The 21,174-nt window shown below is 53.7% G+C and overlaps 1 protein-coding gene across 8 annotated transcripts in view; it reads right to left on the reverse strand.

Annotated features, from left to right (window-relative positions):
* Nucleotides 1–21,174, reverse strand: part of Hdac5 (histone deacetylase 5) — a 35,065-nt gene that overhangs the window by 6,437 nt on the left and 7,454 nt on the right. The window contains exons 3-14 of one of the 8 annotated variants that reach the window (XM_057775628.1): nucleotides 15,922–15,993; nucleotides 11,531–11,647; nucleotides 4,993–5,252; nucleotides 4,761–4,905; nucleotides 4,563–4,677; nucleotides 3,940–4,070; nucleotides 3,629–3,775; nucleotides 3,428–3,540; nucleotides 2,967–3,098; nucleotides 2,563–2,785; nucleotides 586–797; nucleotides 98–376 (exon numbers count right to left, since the gene is read on the reverse strand). In XM_057775628.1, coding sequence (XP_057631611.1) covers nucleotides 98–376; nucleotides 586–797; nucleotides 2,563–2,785; nucleotides 2,967–3,098; nucleotides 3,428–3,540; nucleotides 3,629–3,775; nucleotides 3,940–4,070; nucleotides 4,563–4,677; nucleotides 4,761–4,905; nucleotides 4,993–5,223 — 1,728 coding nt within the window. In that variant the 5' untranslated portion in view covers nucleotides 5,224–5,252; nucleotides 11,531–11,647; nucleotides 15,922–15,993. Of the gene's footprint in view, nucleotides 1–97; nucleotides 377–585; nucleotides 798–2,562; nucleotides 2,786–2,966; nucleotides 3,099–3,427; nucleotides 3,541–3,628; nucleotides 3,776–3,939; nucleotides 4,071–4,562; nucleotides 4,678–4,760; nucleotides 5,253–11,530; nucleotides 11,648–15,921; nucleotides 16,435–21,174 lie in introns of those variants that run through there. The other 7 variants (XM_057775629.1, XM_057775626.1, XM_057775625.1 and 4 more) reach the window with 7 other exon arrangements.

Raw genomic sequence — 21,174 nt, forward strand, 5'->3', positions numbered from 1 at the left:
CAAGAACTGGCAACTGCACCACTGGGGACTGAAAATCAAGAGAGCAAATCAGGGGATGGGGAAGGACAGTCAGTGGAGACCAATGTGTGGGAGGTACCTTTTTGTAACCAGCATTGGACTCCTCTAAGTCGGGGCCCTCATCAGGACCACTCTCGTCTTCCTCATCCTTGACCTGAATGCAGTCTTCGTCTTCCTCCTCTTCATCCTCCTCCTCTTCTAGGTCTTCCTGGGTGCTCTCGCTCTCTGTGGAGCCTTCCCGGGGCATGGTCAGGGCCCCCTCCCCCAGCAAGGCCTCTTGCTGCTCTGTCAGCTCCTCCTCTGTCTCCTCGGGGTGGGTGGTGGGCTGCCTTGGCAGCTCCCCCGTCTTGGTAAGGATCTGGGAGAAGAAAGTGCATTGTCTGGGGATGGGAACCTTTAGCCTTTCTCTCCCTGTCCCAGCCAGGCACCTGTCCACAGGACTCTATGGGAATTGGAAACCGCGAAGGTGGCTCCTCCAAGCACTCAGCTCCCAAGGTTCAACCCCCGTGTGTCTTGCCAGCCTGGGTCACTTCCGGGTAGCCCAGGACATTGCCTATCTGCATGTACCTTGCCCAGCTGCATCTGCTGCTGCTTCTGCTTCTCTAGGAACTGCTGGTGCTGCTGCTGCATAACCAGCTGCTGCAGGGCCTGGGGACTCTGCGGCAGTGGAGAGGACTGAGTGCGGCTCAGAGGTCGGTGCCTCGGGAGCTTGCCCACTGTCCTCATGCTGCTGGCCACGCGCTCACCCGTCACCAATGGGGACTGCCCATGGAGTGGCACTATGGAGGTGGAGAAGATAAATAAGCACTATTTGGAGGGGTGGGGGACCCTGTCCCCGAGGTTGAGCCCCATTCTCTCTCCTCCCTATACCTTAACAGTGAGTTCTGAGCCACGGGCACAGCAAGCCCTCCTAGGGTCACTTTTCTGTCCCTCTGATTTGCCTGAGTGTGCACAAGTAGTCCTGGGCCCACCACACGCAGGTACAATGACCAGTTCTCTCCATCTGCGACAAGATCCCCCTGCCGGTAGACCTTGTAGATGCTGCCAGGCTGAGAAGTTCTGGGCCAAGGCCATGTGTCTTTCCAGCAGAGCCCCTAAGAATGTTGGCAAGTACTAAGGGCCAACTGTCTAATGCTGTCCAATGTCACTGCTATGGGCAATAAGTGAGCCCTTGAAACACGGCCTAAATTGACATGCGCTACCAGAATGAAACATATATGGGATTCCAAGGCTCACATGAAACAAAAACTCAAATGATAATAATATTCTAGATAGAAGTTAAATATATAAGTCAGGCAATGGTAGCACATGCCTTTAATCCCAGCACTTGAGAGGCAGAAGTCTCTAAGACTTCAAGGACAGCCTGATCTACAGAATGAGTTCCAGGACAGCCAAGGCTACACAGAGGAACCCTGTCTCAGGAAAAAAGGAAAGAAATATGTATTATTAGATTAATTCCACCCATTTCTTTAAGAAAAAAAATATGTTAGGCTTGGAGGCACCCATCTTTAATCACAGCAAAGTACAGTAGATCATTGAGTTAGAGGTTAGCCTGGTCTACACAGTGAGTTTGAGGCCAGCCAGAGCTACACAGTGAGACGATGTCTCCAAAAAAATAAATAAAAAGTAAAATAGTGTTTGCGTGCTGCTTCTGTGTGCACATGTTCATGTGTGTGTGTGCAGCATGTAGAAGCCAGAGGACAGTCTAGGGTGTCAATCCCTGCCTAACACAGCATTCTTACTATTTACTGCTATGTACACCAGGCCAGCTGGCCTGCGAGTTCCCAGGAATTCCCCTGTCTCCGCCTCCATCTCACGTGGGAGTGCTCAAAATACAACCTTGTACTAACTACCGTGTCTGGCTGGGCATGCAAACTGGGGATCTGAACTCGTCCTCACACCAGCATGGCTATCCCTTGACCCAGTGAGCCACGTTCTCAGTCCTCTTTAAAGTGTTAAATCAAGTGTATGGTTAGTAGCTTGGTATGATATGTCATGTCTATAATCCTAGGATTCTCTATGCGAGGAAAGAGGATTGTCAGAAGTTTTTTTTTTTTTTTTTTTTTTTTTTGGTTTTTCGAGACAGGGTTTCTCTGTGGTTTTGGAGCCTGTCCTGGAACTAGCTCTTGTAGACCAGGCTGGTCTCGAACTCAGAGATCCACCTGCCTCTGCCTCCCAAGTGCTGGGATTAAAGGCGTGTGCCACCACCGCCCGGCAATTGTCAGAAGTTTGAGGTCAACCTGGGCTACATAGTGACACAGTAAGCCCACCTAACTGAATAAACTTAGTGTGGTCTGTGTTATTCCTGCTGGCCAGCTCTGCTATGGAATATGAACTTGGTAACAGTGGCGGGTTCGGTCAAGTGCCTGACATACCAAACACCCGTACGTGATGTTTTCAGAGCATGGGAGAAATCAACGATGTTGCTAGTGATTGTGGCAAGGCTAAAGAGTATCCCTGGCTACTTTTGTCTATGAGATAGGTCTGACTTGAGCTACCGTGAGAGTCAAACACCCCTTCTCAGGCACACAGTTATCTACTCACCAGCTATAAGCGTGCTCTGCTGCCGGGCCTGTTCCAGCAGCAGAACGTGCTGCAGCAGGGAAGCATGCCCGTGAGGGCTTGTGTCGCCCTCCAATGTCACGCCCAGCAGGCAGCCAGGGATGGACGATGTGCTCATGAACTTGCCAGTCAGCGTGCCACCCTGCCGCAGGGACTGAAGGGCCTGCCTCTCAGCCTCCTGCTGTGTCGACAGCTTCGGGGAGGCCTGGTGAAGTTGGAGGGTGATGGTAGATAAGGCACAGACTGATACTGCCCCTGTCTTGCCAACTCAGACCAGCATCCCTCTTGTACCCTCTGCCCACCCACCAGATCAGGTCATGCCAGCTCAGCTCTCATAGGGCCTTGGGGAAGGTAAGTCTGAGCTAGGATATGTGCCCTGTACTTACGGTGAGGTGCGAGTTGGTGACGGTGACTGTGGCCTGCAGCCCTAGGGAGATGTTGGGCAGAGAAGGAGACGTGTAGAGGCTGAACTGGTTTGGGGAGCTGTCCAGAGGGAGGGCCCGGTGCTGGGGGAGCATCTAGGGAGCAGTCAGGAGAGACAGACATGAAAGCAGGCAAAGGAGAGACAGCCAAGAGGGGCAACCTGGACAAAGGCCAAGGGCTCTAAATGGTCTCTCACTCCCCCAACCCTGAGCCCCAAGTGGAGGTAACAGAGAGATCAGATCCCTTCAGGGGCCTGCGGGACAAATCTCTTTTCAAGGCAACATATCCAGGCAAGACCCTCCAAATGCACACAGAGGCATCTTGGCTGAACACTCAGCTAGGCCAGAAAGAGCAAACTCCTCCTTCCAAAAGAAAGAGCACCTCTGTGCCCCCTACCCCGTCCCAGCTTCAGTCAGTCCTGTACCTCAGTGGGGATGTTGGGGACTGAGCCAGTAAAGCCGTTCTCAGCGATGGTGCTGTGGGAACTGTTGGGGGAGCTGGGGCCAGAGCCGGGCGCACTGTTACACACGGACGACACTACAGGAGAAGTGGCTGTCACCTGGGCCTGCTCCGGGCCACCCCTCCTCCCAGACCTTCACAATTAGGACAGGAGAGGAGGCCTTACCCCCAGGCCCCGTGCCTGCGATCTCAACCGCTCTCTTCTTAAAAGTACTAATAACAGTGCCGTCCTTCCGACGCAGGAGGGGACTGCTTCTCCTCTCTGCCACCTTCTGTTTTAGCCTCGAACGTACTTTTAAGTTGGGTTCGGAGGCTGGAGAGAAAGTGGCTGGACTCAGATCGATCTACACACCAACCTGAAGACCAGCCCACCTGTGTGTGGGGGGGAGGGGGACAACTCAAAGCCACAGCACTGCCCTTGGCATAAGCCCACCTCTACCCCAGAAGCCATATTCCTGGAAGCCAGGACTCACCCACCTGTTTTGCGGAGGGGGAAGTCATCACGGCTGTCATAGGGCCCAAGCAAAGGCAGTTTGTAGGAGGGAGGCGTCCCAGGAGGGCCGCTCTGGGGAGGGGAACTCTGGTCCAAAGAAGCATGGTGGGCTCCCCTGGGGGTGGGGTGGAAGCAGGATCTGGGTTACCACCTACCCACTTGACCTGCCACCGAAGGCGAGTTGTTTGATTTGCAAGATTTTGTTTTGTTTGTTTTTATATATGTTTTGAAAGAGGGTCTCATACAACCCAGGCTGGTCTCAGACTTGCTATGTAGTTGAAGACAAATTTGAACCCCTAGTCTTTCTTCCTCTACATCCTGAGTGCTACATCTATAGGCATATGCTACCACACACAGAGTAGGAAAGGAGAGTTATGGAAAGGCCACATGGTGGATGGTTACCTCATGGAACTAGGGGTCTACATTACAGAGGGAAAAAAACATGGATCCTGGGAAAGGGAGGAGAGAAACAGGATGGCGAGCTCCCTACTGGGACAGACTGCAAAACTCGAGAACGGTTGCAAAACAGGGAGCCCCAAGCCATCTTATAACCAGGCAGCCCCTGAGCAGGGCCCCTCTGCCAACCCTTGCCCCCCAGAGCCATTACCAGCATTTGGGGTGCTGTGGGAGGGAATGGTTGAGGCTGCCTGGCGCGGGCTCCTTTGACTTCGACAAGAGGAACTCCTGGAGCCTCAGCTTGACCTCGGTGCTGGCAATGGCACCTACGGGACAGGGCACAGCTGAGCTGGGTGCCTGGAGCTGGGGCCACGGCGTGGTAGGGCCAGGAACTGCCCACAGGTCTTACTCTCTTTGCTCTTCTCCTTGTTGCGTAGGATAAGCAGCTGCTGCTCCAGCCGCTGTTTCTCCAGCTCCTCTTGCCGCTGCTGCTCCCGCTGCCGCTGCTGCTCCAGCTCTTGCTGCCTCTTAGCTGCCAGCATCTCCTGCTGCTGCTGCGGTGGGTGCAGGGGGCAGAGGCGGTGGTGAGCCAGGCCCAGGCAGGGCTGCCACTTTGGTGGGCCCCAACCCCCCTTGCTCACCTTGAGATGCTTTTGCAGCTGGACTTCATGCTGCCTCGTCAGGTGGTCATGCTGCTTCTGAAACTCGGCGAACAAGAGCTGCTTCTGAAGCTGCTGCTGCTGCTTGAGCACCAGGAGCTCCTGCTGCAGTTGCTGCTCCCGTAGCGCAGGGTCCATGGGGCCTGCCAGAGTCCCCCGAAGCTCCACAGGGCTAGGGCTACCTCCACCTCCACCCCCCATGGAGCTGGGCATGGCTCCTGGCAGCACCGGCTTCACCTCCACTGTGGGCACAAGACACACAAGTGGTCAGTGAGTCCAGCCCCAGACTGATCTCGGCCCTAACAGCCTGGCCCACGGCCCAAGAGACTGACAGGTCCACTAGACTCTTAATGACATAAATCTCTCCACCCGTGGATGCTGCCGTCCACTTTCTTTAAATGAGGCTGAAGTCATGAACTTCGATAAGAAACTATGTATGCAACAGGGCTGCAGGAAGGGTCAGTGTGGCATGCATAAGGCCGTGGGTTCGAGGAAAAAACTGTATCTATGCATGAGTGTGAAGAGGAGTAGCCGGAGAGAGTCAGAACTCAACACCTGATATGGTCACTGAGAGCTAATACTAGGCATCTTCTATGCACGGCTCATTTACACTGCAGTGATATATGAGTTCAATTCTGTTATTAGTACCCCTTTCACAGATAAGGAAACCGAGGCAGACAGAGAGTGCTGAGTAACTTGACCAAACATAGGTGACTGAGGAACCAGGCTATGAATGTAAATCCTACGCTTTCACTCACTGTCCCTTGCCTTCTCCCCACCTAAGTTTATACATGAAGAGAAACGGAGGCAGGGATTGGGCCTGTGAAGACCTTCCAGGTAGCTTGTTCTCTGTGAGTCTCTCAGTCTAATCCCAGCTGGGGCAGATGAGGCAGATGAGGGGGAGCAAGCATGGTGTGGGGGGGCAGGGTGGGAACAGGAGGCCTTAGGGAAAAGGGGGTGCAGGATAGCACCACGCTAGGGACAGGAGAGGGCTGGGAGTCAGCCTGGCTTCCTCTGCTGGATTATCTCCTTTCAACACTTTTATTGTAATTACTGCTATATATAGCGGGAGCCAAACAGCAGCTGTGTTGGGGGGAGGGGGATGAGAGAATGGGAGAGCAGGGAGGAGGTGGGAGTAGGAGACAGGAAAGGAAAGGGAATCAGACAGGAAGAGTGATGGCAGGGGGAGGGCTGGAGCTGTGGCAAGGACCTCAGTCTCCAGCCAGGGGAGGAACCCTTGGGAAGGGCATAGTGGGAGAGGGATCCACGGGGTGGTTCTGAGGTCCGCATGGACAATGGGCCACTGGACGGGAAAGGTTCCAACTGACTTATGGGAAGGTTGGGTCTTGACCTCTTGATCCCTGGTCACTGTCCTCTGGTCACTGAATGTCATTCCGCATCACTGCCCAATAGTTGCCAGGGCGACCGGGCAAACACCACACCAGCAGGGAGCCCCAAACCCAACCCACACCCCACAAAGCCGCTTGCAGCTAACCGGAAGGGGAAGGCAGGATACCGCTGCCTGGGAAGAAGGAAGCGAGAAAGGCGACACCAGATCATCTCCTTTGCTCTCCACTTCTCCAAAGAAAAATCCTATGTTCCTCACACCAGCCCAGGGAGGCACATGGGGCCAGGAAGACACTTGCCCAGCCAAGGGGCCCACTGCATCCCAGGCAGAGAGGACACAACCCTGATATCCTGATGGTTGCTACTGTTCAAGATTCTTCCCAACCCCAACCCCCTACACCTGACCCTACATCAAGAGTGACGGGGATGTAGTGGTAGGGACTAAAAAGAGCCCCCCACATATGTGCTCAGGAAACACAGCACTGGAAGGCATCACCAGGCCTGGGGCAAACCATATCATCCTTAAGCCTATTTCGCCTGGGAGACCCACTGGGGGTGGGGGTGGGAGGGAGAGCCTCAGCAGGATGTCTCTCAGTACCCCGTCTTCCCCCAACATAAGCTGAGCACATTCCTCTGTGGTTTCTCTGTCAGCCACACTGACGACTCTGTGGCCACCGGGCCAGAGCCACATCTGCAGGAGTGGCCAGATGAGGCCATAAAGGGTGGAGTCACACACACAGACAAACACAACCCCCCACCCCTCGTGGCACGCTCTCTCACTTTCCCTCCTATTCCATGCCCTGGACCAGCCCCCTGATGAAAGATACCCGAAAATTCCCAGGGCTTTTCTGGAGAGGACCATCTCTACATCAGGGTGAAAAAGCAGGGTAGCAGCAAGGGAGCTGGTGGCCAGCTTCTAGTCTACCGAGCCCCACCCCCAACCCCAAGCATTCAGCAAAGCCCTAAACTGGCTGGAGGGTTATCAGTTCCAAGCCTGACACTGATCACCCCACCAAGATGTAGCCTGGCTTCAACCAGTCCCTTTGCAGTACTATGGCTATTGGAGGTAGATGCCAGCCCATCGGCCCAGGAGAGGGTAAGAGTCTAAAGATCCTGCCTCAAGTCAGGTTGGAACAGTGGTGGGGAGGGGTATCTTCTCTTGCAGAAAGTTTAGGGGTTCACATGAGTGGGGGGATCCTCCCGCTGCTAGCACTGCTGAGATGCCTGGCTGTGTGCTGGAGTGGGCACCAGGGAACCGCTGGCCTGCAGGTGAGGTGACAGGATAGCCAGAGGGCTTTCCTACATCGGTGGTACGTAAGGAGGAATCAGAAGACACGTATCTGTAGCATGCAACAAACCAGGCTCTGCCAGGCAGCAACCCGGCTCCTTTCAGGATGGAAGCCAGGGAAGCAAGAGAATGGGGTCCCCAAAATATAGTCTGCCTGGCACAGAACCTTGAGCTTGGCTGACCGGGCATCTCCTTAAGGATCTGTGCCCTCTGCCAGCTTGGCAAGAACAGAGCAGGTGACAGCAGCTGCCATTCAAGTCAAGCACTTGGAACGGGAAGTGGGTGTGTCAGGACAGGAAGAGGCTCTTGGTTGCCTCCTGGTGGACCTAGGAAGGTTGGAGAACCTAGGGAAGGAGGAAAGGGTGGGCAGAGGGGTGTGTTCAGATGACAGTGTGAGTGCGAGAGCTCAGGCTAGCAGAGCCCCCTGACAGGCCAAGATCCCAGGGGACAGAAAACCCTGGGTCCTTATTTCACCTACCCCACCCCCACCCCAGGCCTCATGCTGTCCTGCAGAGAGCAGAACAGTGTCAATGCCAGGAGCTTCCTGTGGAGAGAGGTTGCAGGGCTCCAGGGACAGGCACTGACCACCTACGCTAAGGACTCAAACCCTTGCTTCCTGCAGGGAGTGGCGGCCTTAGGAGCACACTGACCCATGTGGCCTCCATGCAGAAGCCCCCAGCCCAGGCAGTGGGGTGGTCAGTGCCATCCGTGTCCAGCCGTCAGTGTGGCCCTGTTCATATTAAGCTCAGGCTCAGAAGGCAGAGACCTGCCTAGCTCATGGGTATGACTGGGCAGAGCTGACACCTACTGGTATTCCCTTCTCATCCAGTTGGCCTCTTCTGCCCATGAATCCCACTAGCCCAGGAGGTTCTATACCATACGAGATGCCCCGGCCCCTCAGAAGGCGGGACTAATGGGGCACCTCTGTGTCCACTGCCAGCCTGGCCTCAGGGGTAGACCGGAGGCTGCGCACTGTAATCCTAGATATGCAGGAGGCTGAGGCCAAGGGACTGTGAGGCAAAAACCAGACTGAGTAGCTCAGTGAGATCCTGCCTCAAAAACAAAATAATAACCACAGCCAGCCATGGGGGCTCGTGCCAGCATTCAGAAAGCCAAGGCAGGAGGATTGCAGGGAGTTCTAGTTCAGCCCGAACTCCAGAGTAAAACCCTATCTATCTCAACTAACAACAACAAAAACCATGAAATTTAAAGTAAAAACAGCAAATCCCAGGCAAAGGGGTGTGGCCTCTAGGCAGATAAGAGGTTTGGCCCACAAAAACAGGTTTTGGCAGTACCTTTGGGAATTAGGGCTCAAAGCAACAGATCTAGCTACCCTAGGACAAAGGAAAGGGCCTCCTCCTGCTTGGCACACTCTGCAAGCCATGCTCCACCCTCCCTTGAAGACATCACAAGTCAGACAAACCCTGACCAGCAGGGAATGGATGCCTTCTATTCCATGGTGTGTGTGTGTGTGTGTGTGCAACGACGGACGGATGGACGGACCCTGGAGCAGCCCAAGCCCAAGATTCAGATCTACCAAGAAGACTCAAGAGAGGAGCCAGTTAGGAAGGAGGGAATCTTGTCTTACAAGGGAGCAGCATTAAGCTATGTGACACTCAGGATTGACACAAGGCCTATAGAGACAATCCCTGATTCTGGAGTCACTTTGCCTGGAGGGGTAGTTTGAGACCATCTGTTTTCAGCCCTTAGCGACAGGCTTTGGGAGCCAAGCTTCACAGAGAGATGGCAGTGCAGAAGACCCCACAGGCTAAGCAGCAGCAGAACAGGGGTCCAAACCCAGGTGGCCTGGCTCCCAGCGTGAGCAGGATGTTTCAAAGCACAAGTGTGTGCTCAGCCTGGCTCCAGTGTGGGGCGTCATTCCAGACAGCACAGGCAGAAAGCCCACCCAGGAAGACGGCGCGCCCCACCAGTATACAGGTAGCCACCTTTGCCAGCAATCGGCAGCTTCTTCAAATGCCTAATTACCTTGTCTACCCCTTGGAGAATGGAAAAAAAGGCTCTTGTCCCTGCCTTGGCTTTGAGAGAATTTGGAAGGAGTCAGGGAACACACTTCGCACTCCTCTGCCCATGATGCCGATGACCCCTCCCCACCAGGGACGGTTTCCCATGATCTATTTCTGTGCTCTTACGTGACTAGAGAGGCCAATTGAGGCTCAACAGGTTCTACCACAATTTAGACAGCATTTCCACATGTGCAGGCCGGGTATGACTCTCACCTAGCAATTTAAACAACTCGTCGAGCAACGCAAGCGAACACCATCATGTGATGGTTAAGAGTGAAGGCTTTGGAAGAGGTGGCCCAGGCTCAAGCCTGTGCCACTTGTTAGTCAAGGCTCCAGGCGCCTCCCATGCTTCCTGCAAGCATCTGCAAAATGGCAGCAGAGCACCTACCTCCCAGGCTGCCAAGCCCGAGAGAATGCTGGGGAGCTTGGCACAAGGCCTCGGAAGATCTCAGAAGAACTAGTCAGGGCTATTATTATTAATGGCTCCTGGCATGTGCGTGTGTGTGTGCGCGTGTGTGTGTGCGCGCGCGTGTATGTGTGTTCCTTGCTTTGGCAATCCAACAAAGCCTATAGACTACTACTCAGAGTGTTTCTATGGGCTCAGAATGGACCACGGTGATAAAGTGCTTGCCTAATATATGAGGCTCTGTATATGATCACCAGCACCAAGATAGCAATATCATCATCACAAGTAAGTTTCTAAAGTTCACAAAATACCCAGGTGTGGGAGTATATGCCTAATCCTAGTACTCAGGGTAGGAGTGGGGTCATCCTGAGCTATATTGCCAGACTGTGTCTCAAAAGATCAAAAATGTCTCTGTGAGTTCAAAGCCCATCTTGTCTACACAGCAAGTTCTAGGACAAACAGAACTACATAGTCAGACCCTGTCTAGTAAATAAAATGGAAAAAAAAAAAACAGTAAATATGATGGCATATACCAACACTCAGAAGGTAGAGGTAGGAGAATCCCTGAGCAACAAGGTAAGTTCAAGGTCAACCTGGACTACATAGACATTCTCTCTCTCTCTCTCTCTCTCTCTCTCTCTCTCTGTCTCTCTCTCTCTCTCTCTCTCTCTCACACACACACACACACACACACAGAGGAGTGGAGAGATGGCTCAGTTAGGATCACTAGCTGTTTTTCTAGAGAACCCAGGTTCAATTCCTGGCACTCACACAACGGTTCCTAACCACCTGTAATTCCAGTCCTGGAAGATCCAGTGCCCTCTTCTGACCTCCTCAGGCACCAGACATGCACATGGTACACAGGCATACAAAGAAGGCAAAACAATTATACACATAGGTAAATTAAAATAAATAATGTGTTTTGTTTTGATTTTCTCAACAAAAAAAAGCACACAAAATATAATGTAAGGCCAACTTCACAGATCACTTAGGCTGTATGAATACTAGGCTCAGACTCTGGCCACAGTAAGGCCTTAGCTCTCATCCAGGTTGTCTGAAGGTTACTCTGTGGTCCTGCCCCTCAGAGCCCTTCCTACAAACCAGCAGCTAGGTGCCACTGAAAGAGACGAGGTTCTGGGAGCTGTGTCCTCTCAACTCTAAGCATTTCAGGGCCATTTCCTTGGCTTCGCTGCCTGCTTTTTGCAGCTCAGAACTCAGCAGGTGGGATCCCATCCATCCCCCCCCCAACATCACCAGGAACAATGAACACAAACTCTGGATCCTGCTTTCAAACCCCCACACTCTGAAGCAGCCTGAAATCCTCCCATCCTTGACCTTACTGTGTCCCACTATATGTGACACCTCTTCCCAAGGCTATTCTCTGTCCTCCTGGGGCAAGGTGCTGGGAGACCCTCAGCCCTTCCTCCAGCAAGGCAGAAGCAACACGAAACTGACCTCAGAGACCCTCAGAATGTCAGTAAGGAAAAGGCCCAGGAGCTCGGCAACTCCACGCCCCCAGCTGCAGGAGGAGGAAAGTGAGGCCACAGAGGGAACAGGCTTGTCCAAGGTCACCTGAAAAGGAGGCAGAGGAGCCAGGGCTTAATCTAGACTCTCCTGGCTCTCTCTGCCCCGCTCCCTACAAAGCAAAAAGGAGAAAGCCTGGAGGCTGGTGCCAAATTTAGTGAGAGATCCAACAAGGAGCCCTAAGGATCAAGCAACCCAGATGAAGGTTACCAGAGCCCAAAGGTAGAAGAGAGAGGAGGACAAATGGAGGGAAAGCTGGAGGCAGGCTGAGACTCTGAACGACCTTACAGGGATGCGGAATCCAGGTGGAGGACACAAGGTATCCCTGGAGTCAGCGCTGATCTTAGTAGGAGACTATCTAGAAAAGAGGATTCCCACCTCCCCACCATCCCCAAAAAGATCTGGGCACAGAAGCTGCAGGCAATTAAAAGGCACAGTAACCATGCAAAACCTGCAGCTGTTGCTGGGACTGTTGACTCCTACCTGGAGGGAATGGTGGAGGTAGGGGCCCCAGGGCAAGCCTGCCTCCATTCTCCACACACAACCCAGGCTTGAGCGTCCCGCAAGGCACCCTGTCCACCTGGCTGCTTGCCATCATCCCCCAACCCTGCTCAAGTTCAGACACCTGCTCTTGGCATCTCAAAACATCCTCTCTCCAGACTGCCTGGCTGCTGGGAATTGTATTTGCCTGTCTAGGGTAACAGCCTGCCTCCCCCTGCATAGGCCTTTCTCCCACCAGGGTCTGCCACTGAACATGAGAGACAGCCCAGACTCCAACCCGCTCTCCATCAGAACCACCAGAGGAGGAGTTTAAATGCTGCCTCCTGAGCTGCGCACAGACTCAGAACCTGCATCCGAACACATCCCCTTGGCGATTCTGTTGCAATTCAAAGATCCACTGTCTCACAGCTTTCCTGGACTGCCTGCGCTCTCTCCTGTTGACAGTCTGACAGCTGTTACAGCTGTGTGCGGACACGGTTAATTTGATTTCCTGTCTGGCAGCTGTGCAAAGGGGAAGGGACAGTTGAGGGTCTCAAAAACAGATGAGGTAGGAGGGCATAGGGGCAGGAGAAGGCTGTCTGTATGGGTGGGTGTTTTACTCTGTTCCCAAGCCCTCATCTTCCTTTGAGTCAAAGTGCCTGCAGGGAGAGAGATAATTGGCTAAGTGGTTCCAAGCATTTATAGGGAGGAAAAAAAAAAAAACCAACTACTCTTAGACAGCCCAGGAGTGGGGCCAGAATGGACCCATTCTCTAGGAGCACAATCTTTGGAGGTACACAGACAGGCCTACCACATAAGATTGTCAAGGTTGTATACTGCAGATGGGCACCCAGCTGAAGGGATGAACTGGAGTTAAACCTAGTCCATGCTCTGGTTGCTAAGTCATAGAGGCACTAGGTACAAGGACACACCCACCCAGACAAAGGACCATTCTTGAGAGAAACGTGAGTAAAAGTTTTTGTATGGATTTACAATGGCCCCACACAGACAGACCTGAATTCAAATCTTAATGCCTAATGCCTACTTATTCTGTGATCTTGGGTAAGTTCTTTGACTTCTTTGGTCCTTCTCAATTATGGAATGTGGGTTATTAATGTCCTTCTTAAAAGAAACCAGCAAGGAAAGTCCCGGGTATCCTCGTCACCTCGTGTGTTACAATATTAGTTCCATTCAAGTCCTGCCCTTCCTACCTTCCTGGCATCCCCACACCTACACATTCCTGACACACAGCCATGCTCGGAATGGCCTCAAGAGCCTAAATAAGAACAGCCAGGGAAAGCCCCAGTTTCCCATGGGACTTCCCAACATCCAGAGCATTCCTTCCTTCCTGGCACACGCCAGATCCATACCTTCCTCAGTGGGCAGAGAAGTTCCTTCTTCTGCCACTCCTTCTCATAGTGTCCAGGACTCAGCTCAACCAGAAAGGGACGGGAAAATCAGAGCCCAACATTGGGAATCCCACAGTGGAGCTAAAGGCCAAGTGGAGGTGCCCACTGCGCACAGAGCAGTGACAGGGTGGTTAGACAGAGCCACCCATCTGTCAAGAGAGGCCGCCAGTCACCAGCAGTGGAGGCAGAAACTGTCTCCTTGTCCCTTCCTTAAGCAGGAAGAGCAGAGTGCGTCTGTCCCTCTTGAACTGATTTACCCTTAGGTGCCCACCGTAGTTGTCTCTATTCAGCCACCAGGTCAAGACCCAGAATAGCGCCCGGGCATCCTGCCAAAAGGTTGGGCCTCCGCCCCCTCATGCAACACTCATTCATCTAGGTGCCACCCACTGTGTTGGGTGCTGGGTGTTGGCAGCCAACAAGACAGCACAGAGAACAAAAGCTGCCCCCAAATAAGAATTCCCAGGACTTGCTGCTACAAGGGTCAGAGAGGCAGCAACTTGGAAGAGTTACTTCTCCAGTTCCTTGGGCTGGGGAAACCAGAAACACCATCCAAGAAAGCACCCTTGGAAACCAGCTTTTTTCAGTCTTAGGTTTTTGCATCTTGTCTGGAGGCTGCTCAAGAAATCGGAAGAGGGTGTAAGAAGGGACAAGGGACAGGAGGGAAACACCAGGCTTCTAGGCCTCATGGCCATGTTTATCTAGGGTGGATTTTTTTTTCTTAACCCAAAGGTTAAAGTGTTTCTATTTGAAATGTCTATTTACATTCCAGAGTCCAAAAAAAAAAGGCAGCCAAGCTCCAGGCCTATATCTGTCCCCAGCAGCGTCACAGACACAGCATCAGAGCTGCTCAGGGGAACATTCTCAGCCCTCTCCCTGAGCTGCCTGGGTGACTCACACCTCCCTCCTGCCAGCAGGGGCTGTGCCATGGCTCAGAAGGCAGGTTGGAGATCTGGAGAGAGGGATTGGCTGGGGTATAATCAGGGACAGAAAGAACATGGCCCTAAACTTTCAGGATTTCTGGGGTCTAATTCAAAGAAGACAAGTAAATAAGAGGGAACTTGGGGTCATCTGGTGGCTCAATACAGAACGAGTGGACAAATAGTGGCCACCCTAGGTGATGCTCTACAGACATTCCTTCACCTCCCAGGAGCCCACCTTAACACCCACAGGCCCAGGTTTAGGCGCTGAGGACAGGGGCTGTAGCTCAATTAGCCCTGGGCAAGAACCAGCCTTTGGAGCTCCATCCCAGAGGCCTGGTGGGCACATTGCTGTGCTGGTCTCCACAACTATGCCCTAGAAGAGGGGACTAAGTGGACATCCTCATCCATGTCCACGCAGACAGCAAATCATGTCCCAAGGAGTCTCCGAATCTTCTCAAAACACCCTTCTGACATTTCCCAAACCTACTGCAACCTTATCCCTGGACAGCTGAGAGCCAAATCATCCAAATCACAGGTACCCAGAGAGGCATACAGCTCCCACCTTCTAATTGGACCCTTCAGATCCATATCCACATATCCAGAGTCAAGGGCTCTAACACAGAGACACATATATTCTCTCTCTCACACAAGTACCAAGCCAGTCACTGCCAGGAGGGGCCAAGCGGGCATGGGTCCAGCAGGCCCCTCCCTGGAGGAAGCATCTTGTGGTGCCAGCCTGGTAGGGAGGCTGTACCAGAAGGGCCTGATGCTGCCAACAGGTTCCTGGGAGTGAAAGAAGGAGTGGCCAGCTCTGGGGTGACTCCACCTCCCACCAAGGATCAAAAAAGTTTCCCCAGAGAAGGTGGCAGGGCTAGGAATCCCCAAGCTTACGTTAGGGCATCTTCAAGCACACCTGAGTCAAAGTACCACTTTTCTGTCCTCAGGAACTGGACGAGACAGCAGGGAGCTAGGAACTACAGCAGCCACAATCCTTCAACATCCCAACTGCTAGTCTCTGTTCTATCCTATCCCATTGAGCCTCCTCCTTTAAAGGTCCAATCGCAGAAGTCTCCTGACCAAAAACTTGCCAAAGTCACTGTACCCTGACCAGGTCAAACCAAGCCACAAAAGCCAGGACATTTTTGATTCCTATAGGTACCCCAGGTGCATGCTGCTTCTTCTGCTCAATTGTGGGGAGCAGAGAGCCTGAACACAGGTCACTGACCCACTTCCTCCCCTCTGACCATAGTGCCAAAGGAAGCCCCAGCCCCTCACAGCTGAGCCGATCCTGCTGGAGACGAAGGCACCAGAGGGATGCAGCAGAGGGTGGCTAGGAGGCAGGGTGAAAAGGAGGGAAGAGAGACTGCCCTAGAAGCACAGCTCTTCCAATCCATGGGACTCTCAAGAAAGTCTGAAGCAAGACCCCAGTGGGGCAAGGCTCATGGTAAGATGCTCAATCCAGGTAGCAGGATGCCCGAGAGCTGAGGGCAGGTGGGGACACAGAGCCACTTACCTGCCACAGGGATGCTGTGCAGCGGAGTCCGTGGCAGGATTTCCAAGGATGGTTCCCGGCCTGACATGCCATCTGCTGAGAAACAGGACTCAGTCTCATAGATGGTTTGCAGCATCTCCACGAGCCCCTGTGCCTTGGGCACCAGCAGCATGCCAGGGAGGGGCCGCCCGAGGCGGAAGCCGGTGAGGGGAAGGTGGTCAGCCGGGCCAGCTGGCTGCTCAAGGACTCCCTCAGGCCACTGCCGCTGGGACCCACAGGGCAAGGAGGCGCCTCATCCGGCCTGGGCGCTCTGGAGGCAGCGGAGGCAGGGAGGCTAATGAGGCTGTAGGCGGGCTCTCTACTACAGGAGCATGGATCAAGGCCCGTCCAAAGGTTCCAGGAGTTGGGCTATGGCTGGGTGCTCAGGGGACAGGAAGGGGAGCTCAGTGGGCAGGCAGGCTCTCTGTGTTCCCTCCCAGCACCACCGGTGACAGCTCTGGGCCTGGCTCCCTGCTCCTCCTCCCCGAATGAGCCGCCGGCAGCTGGCAGGAGACTGAAATAGCAGTTGGGGGAGGGCCCTGTCTATAAATAGGTGGAGCATGCTCAGGGAGCCGCCGGCTGGCTGCCAGGAGCCCAGGCCTGGCGGAGGCCCCATGGGGGGAGGCGCGTTCCACCCCAGGAGGAAGCGCCAGTCAAGGGGGAGGGGGGACTGGGGTGGCCTGCACTCAGGGCCAAGGCCACAGACCTGGGTGGCCAGTGGCTGGACTGGTGAAGGGTGCAGGCAGGGGACCCAGCATCTGGGATCAGCTCTGGTTACTGCTGTGGGCAAGCAATGGACCGGACACCAAGAAGCCAGCCTGGATCTGCCACTGTCCCCCTTTCCGTGCAGAGCAAGGAAAGGAATCAAAAAGACTAGGAAGGGGTGACAGACAACCAGCCACCTGGTCTAACCTCACACCTCCTCCTAACAGCCTGTGGAGTTTGTTTAACTGCTGCCTTCCCACAGAGCTGGGAGATGCCTCCCTACACTCTTACTATCAGGGGGACCCTAAATAGCAGGAGGGTGGCAGCTCTCTCCCACCCATTCTAGAGTGCCACCTCTGGCAGTTGGGCTTTCCGGGCTTCCTTTCAGAGAGCCAGAGCCGAGAGACTCTCTGGGCAGGCCTTGCCCAGCCCAGGCAGGGGGCTGGACAGCACCTGCCCATTCTCAGCGCAATCAATGTTTTCCTGGCAAGGTACCCAGTGCCCGTGCTGAGGGCATCACAAACACCATCGCCTTCATGCTAACAGTGACCTCTAGAAAGAGGCCAAGATGGGGAAAACTGAGGTACAGCAAGATGAAAGTCACTCCAGTCATAGAGATGCTCCCATGAGAGGGATGGAGTTCTGAGGTTCTGACCATCAAACCTGACAGGCAAAGGCATACACAGGGACAAGGATCTCCAGAGCCCAAATAGAAAGCCTTGGGGTTGGAGGCCTTCCAGTTAGTCGTAAAACTATTAGCATCCTGGCCTGGTGGAGTAGCCCCAGCTCTTTGGGCCTTCGTGGGCCATGGGGCCACTGTGCCACCAAAGTTGGTGCCACCTGCCAGCACACCCCACTGCTGACCTGCCCCTTCTCCCCTGGTTGTGCCTCCTACCAACTTGGCCCCCTGACCTCACTGGAGCCTTTTAATAGACTGGTTATTCCTGGGTCTATATCCTCCTCCCCTTGTCTGACGTCGCAGTTGCTATTTTGGACCCCTCCTGGCCCCTCCTTGCCCCCCACTCCAGGCACGGAGCCAGGGACACCTGTCCTCTCTCTGGACTGGATGACCTCACCCTACTGTCAGAAGCCTGGGAGAAGCTGTCTAACCAAGGACACGATGTCTGTGGCTCCCAAGCTTCTGCCAGGATAGCAAAGGCCTCCTCCCTCAGGTAGGAAAACCATAGATGAGGATGGTAAAGGCAAGCTTTCCTGAGCATGGTGAGAGGCAGATGCTGCTGGGAACAGGGGTTTGGTGAGAGGCAGATGCTGCTGGGGACAGGGGTTTGGTTTCCAGAGGGAGACCAGGAACCAAACTGGGAGGGGTCTGATGCTACAGCGAGGGCAGATTCTAGAAGAAAAGTAGCAGAGCTGAGCAACCCAGGCTCTTGGCGCTGGAAGACATCACCTGTGGACCACCCTTTCCCTAACTGTATCCTGGCCAACTAGGTCCTCTCGAGAACAGGAGGGAAGACCAGGGTTTCCTCCAAGAGAACCACAGGCAGCAGACACAAGGGAGCCCTGAAAGCCAGGGGCAGCAGCACCTCCCAGCCAGCACTCCACCCACCCACGCTGGGAACAACCAGAAGGGCTGGCTAGCCCTGTCCTGGCTCACTCTACCTGCCCCAGGCACAGAAGAGAGGCAGGGAGTCTTGCTTAAGGGAGGTCAGCAGCCATGACAACCTGAGAGCAAGGCCCTCAGACTCTAGATTAGCCTGATGTCAAAAATCAAAGAGGACTCCCTTTCTTCTTCCTTAGTTTTTTTTTTTTTTTTTTTTTTTTTTTTTTTTTTTTTTTTTTTAAATTTGGAGGCACGGTCTCACTCAGTAGCGGAGGCTAGCCTCAAACTCACACCAATCCTCCTGACTCAGCCTTAACCCCTGCTGGGACTACAGGTTTAAGCTATCAAACTTGGTAACAAGGATTCACTTCTTTACCACGTGTGGGCTCAGGGACAACAGTCAGCACCACCATGACTTCTACTAGAAAGAGAAATGTCTTCAATGCAATTCCCAAAATCCTCCAAGGAAACGTGAGAGACAGGTCTAGCGGGAGGGAAGACAGGCATCTTTTTTCTTCCAAGATGGAGACAATGTAACAAAGTCTTCCTAATAGTTAACCTCAACCTTCACTGCTACAATGCCCCTCTTTCTGCTTGCATCTCCATTCCTGTCTCCAGCTCCGAAGTCCTAGCCCATAAATCTCACCAAGTACTCAACTAAAGACGTGGTCCATGAAACACATCCAGAGCCAGCACCAGCAAGTTCAAACCCAGTTTGGGCTATAGAACCAGCTCTATCCTCCCCAGCAGCACTACCTCCACCTCCTCCCTCTAAGGCTACACTATGGCCTCCAATTCCTCTAAAGCTGGGGCAGACGGGAGAGCCCAATGCTACCTCCTTGAGCTCTTCCAGCTCTCACTTCTTTGGCCCAAAAGCTGGCATGGAGCCCTGACTGAATAGGCAGAGAAGTACTGTTTTGTGCAGTCAAAAAGCCTAAGGCTGGCCCTGAGACCCTGGCCTGTGAGATGCCCCGGAAATATCAACCCTGCCTACTACCCTCTAGTTTTACCCTTTGAGCCCAGTCATGCTGGGACCCGTCATTATGGCCCAGGAACTACCATGAGCCAGGTCCACAGTTAGGTACTGGCGGAATCTTCTCATTTAAAACCAACTGCAAGAAAAATGTGGATATCTGCTTTGGCATATACCTCCCCTCTGGGTTGACCCTGTCTCCTTTCACCATCCAGTCCTAAGCCTTCAATCCCTCTGGGATGATGAAGCAAGGCAGAGAAAAAAAGAACAGATTCCAACCTGTCAAGGCACCTCAGTAGAGAAGGAAACCAAGGGTCTTTTCCCCAGACCCCTCTGCCCAGGCCAGCACTGACCCACTTTCTCCTCCTGACTGGCTGGCTGCCCTCCCAGGGGCTCAGAAGCAGAGCCTGAGGCAGGGAGACGGGACGCCAAGGTTCCTGGCTCCACCCCACACCCATGCCCCAGTTTCTCTGGTCACCCCAAAGGGAGGGGGCAGCCGCCCTCCCTCCTGGGAAAGGGAAGGAGAGAAAGTGGAGAGGGTGCGAGGAGGCGCTGGGCAGACAGGTGTTATCGTGAGGCTCATCTCCCTCCCACGCCGGGCATCAGGAACCTGGATGCCTCCTCCAGGGCCCCACCAACAAACACCCAGACAGGATCACATGGCAGGCCACATTCTTGTCCCTCTACGAGCAATGGCACTGAGAACAGGGTATGGCCAGGGCAGTCGAGGTCCTAGGTCCCAGGGAGGCTCCTTCAAGCCAGTGAGGCCAAATCAGACTGCTACAGATTCGATCGGTCTTTAACCCCATGGAGGAGAATGTATAGACAGCACTGGGTCCAGAAAAAGAAAGAATGCCTGACCACAAAAAAAAAAGGGGGGGGGGAAGCTGGGCGATGATGGCACATGCCTTTAATCCCAGCACTCAAAGGCAGAGGCAGGAGATCTCTGTGAGTTCAAGACTAGTCTGATCTACAGAGTGAGTTTTGGGACAGCCAGGACTACACAGAGAAACTGCCTCAAAAAAAAAAAAAAAAAAAAAAAAAAACCCTCCTTTGCCGAAAGAGAAAGGTAGAAAGTAGACAGGAGCAGAGCGGCCTCTTCTGGGAAGCAGAATCCTCAGATGAACAGAGAGGTAGATGAGGTCAAGCGTTGGCATGCAGCCCAGCCCAGAAGTATACAAATTGAGTGCCCACTGCCTGAAGTGGTGGGCCCAGAAGCAGATCACTTAATCTCCACCTGCTACTCCTCAGCAAGAACTTGCATGCTGACTTACAGGCTGGGATGACAGGGATGGACTATTTCCTGTCTTCTTGCTCTGTTCCAGCCTTGTTGGTGATGCCAAGCAAGGACTTGTCAAACCAAAAGTTCTTATGGTGAGAGAAAGCAGAGGACAGAGAGAAAGCGTCTGACTGCCCTAGGGAGAAGAGAGCAAGTGGGGCCAGGATGTGGAGGCGATGGGCCACACTCGTCACTGCTCCCTGTCTGCTGCCTGTCCTAGGGCTTAAATCTTTCTTGGGGCGGGGGGCGCTTCTGCAAGATGTCCACAGGGAACTGGACACCTAGGGGCTCTGGTTACAAATTGGGGTTTCACTTTATTTCTGTGGAATTCCGAGGCATATATTCTCAGCTTCTGCCAGCCTCTGGGCATCAACAGCCCCAATCCAGATGCCAGCTGAACTCAGAGAACAGATGCTGAGCTCCTCAAAGAGGAAAAGCTGTGTACAGACTGGCTGTCTCCATGGCAGAGGGCAGCTGGAACCCACTAGAGTAGCCAGTCCCGGAACTGTAGGAAAAACTATGGGAAGGGCCACAGCAGTTCACCTCTTGCCATAAGCGAAGACCCCTGTTTTGATGCCTCTCATGGGTCCTAAAAAGAAGTTCTATATTCTGTGTCTCCCCCCAACCCCCCCCCCCGCTCCCATACATGGAAAAGACAGCATCTCCCCCTGCTGGGGGCAGCTGGAAAGCCAGCCAGGAGGCAGGCCACCAAGGATG

This window comes from Chionomys nivalis, chromosome 7, assembly GCF_950005125.1.
Source record: "Chionomys nivalis chromosome 7, mChiNiv1.1, whole genome shotgun sequence".
NCBI classification, from domain to species: domain Eukaryota; kingdom Metazoa; phylum Chordata; class Mammalia; order Rodentia; family Cricetidae; genus Chionomys; species Chionomys nivalis.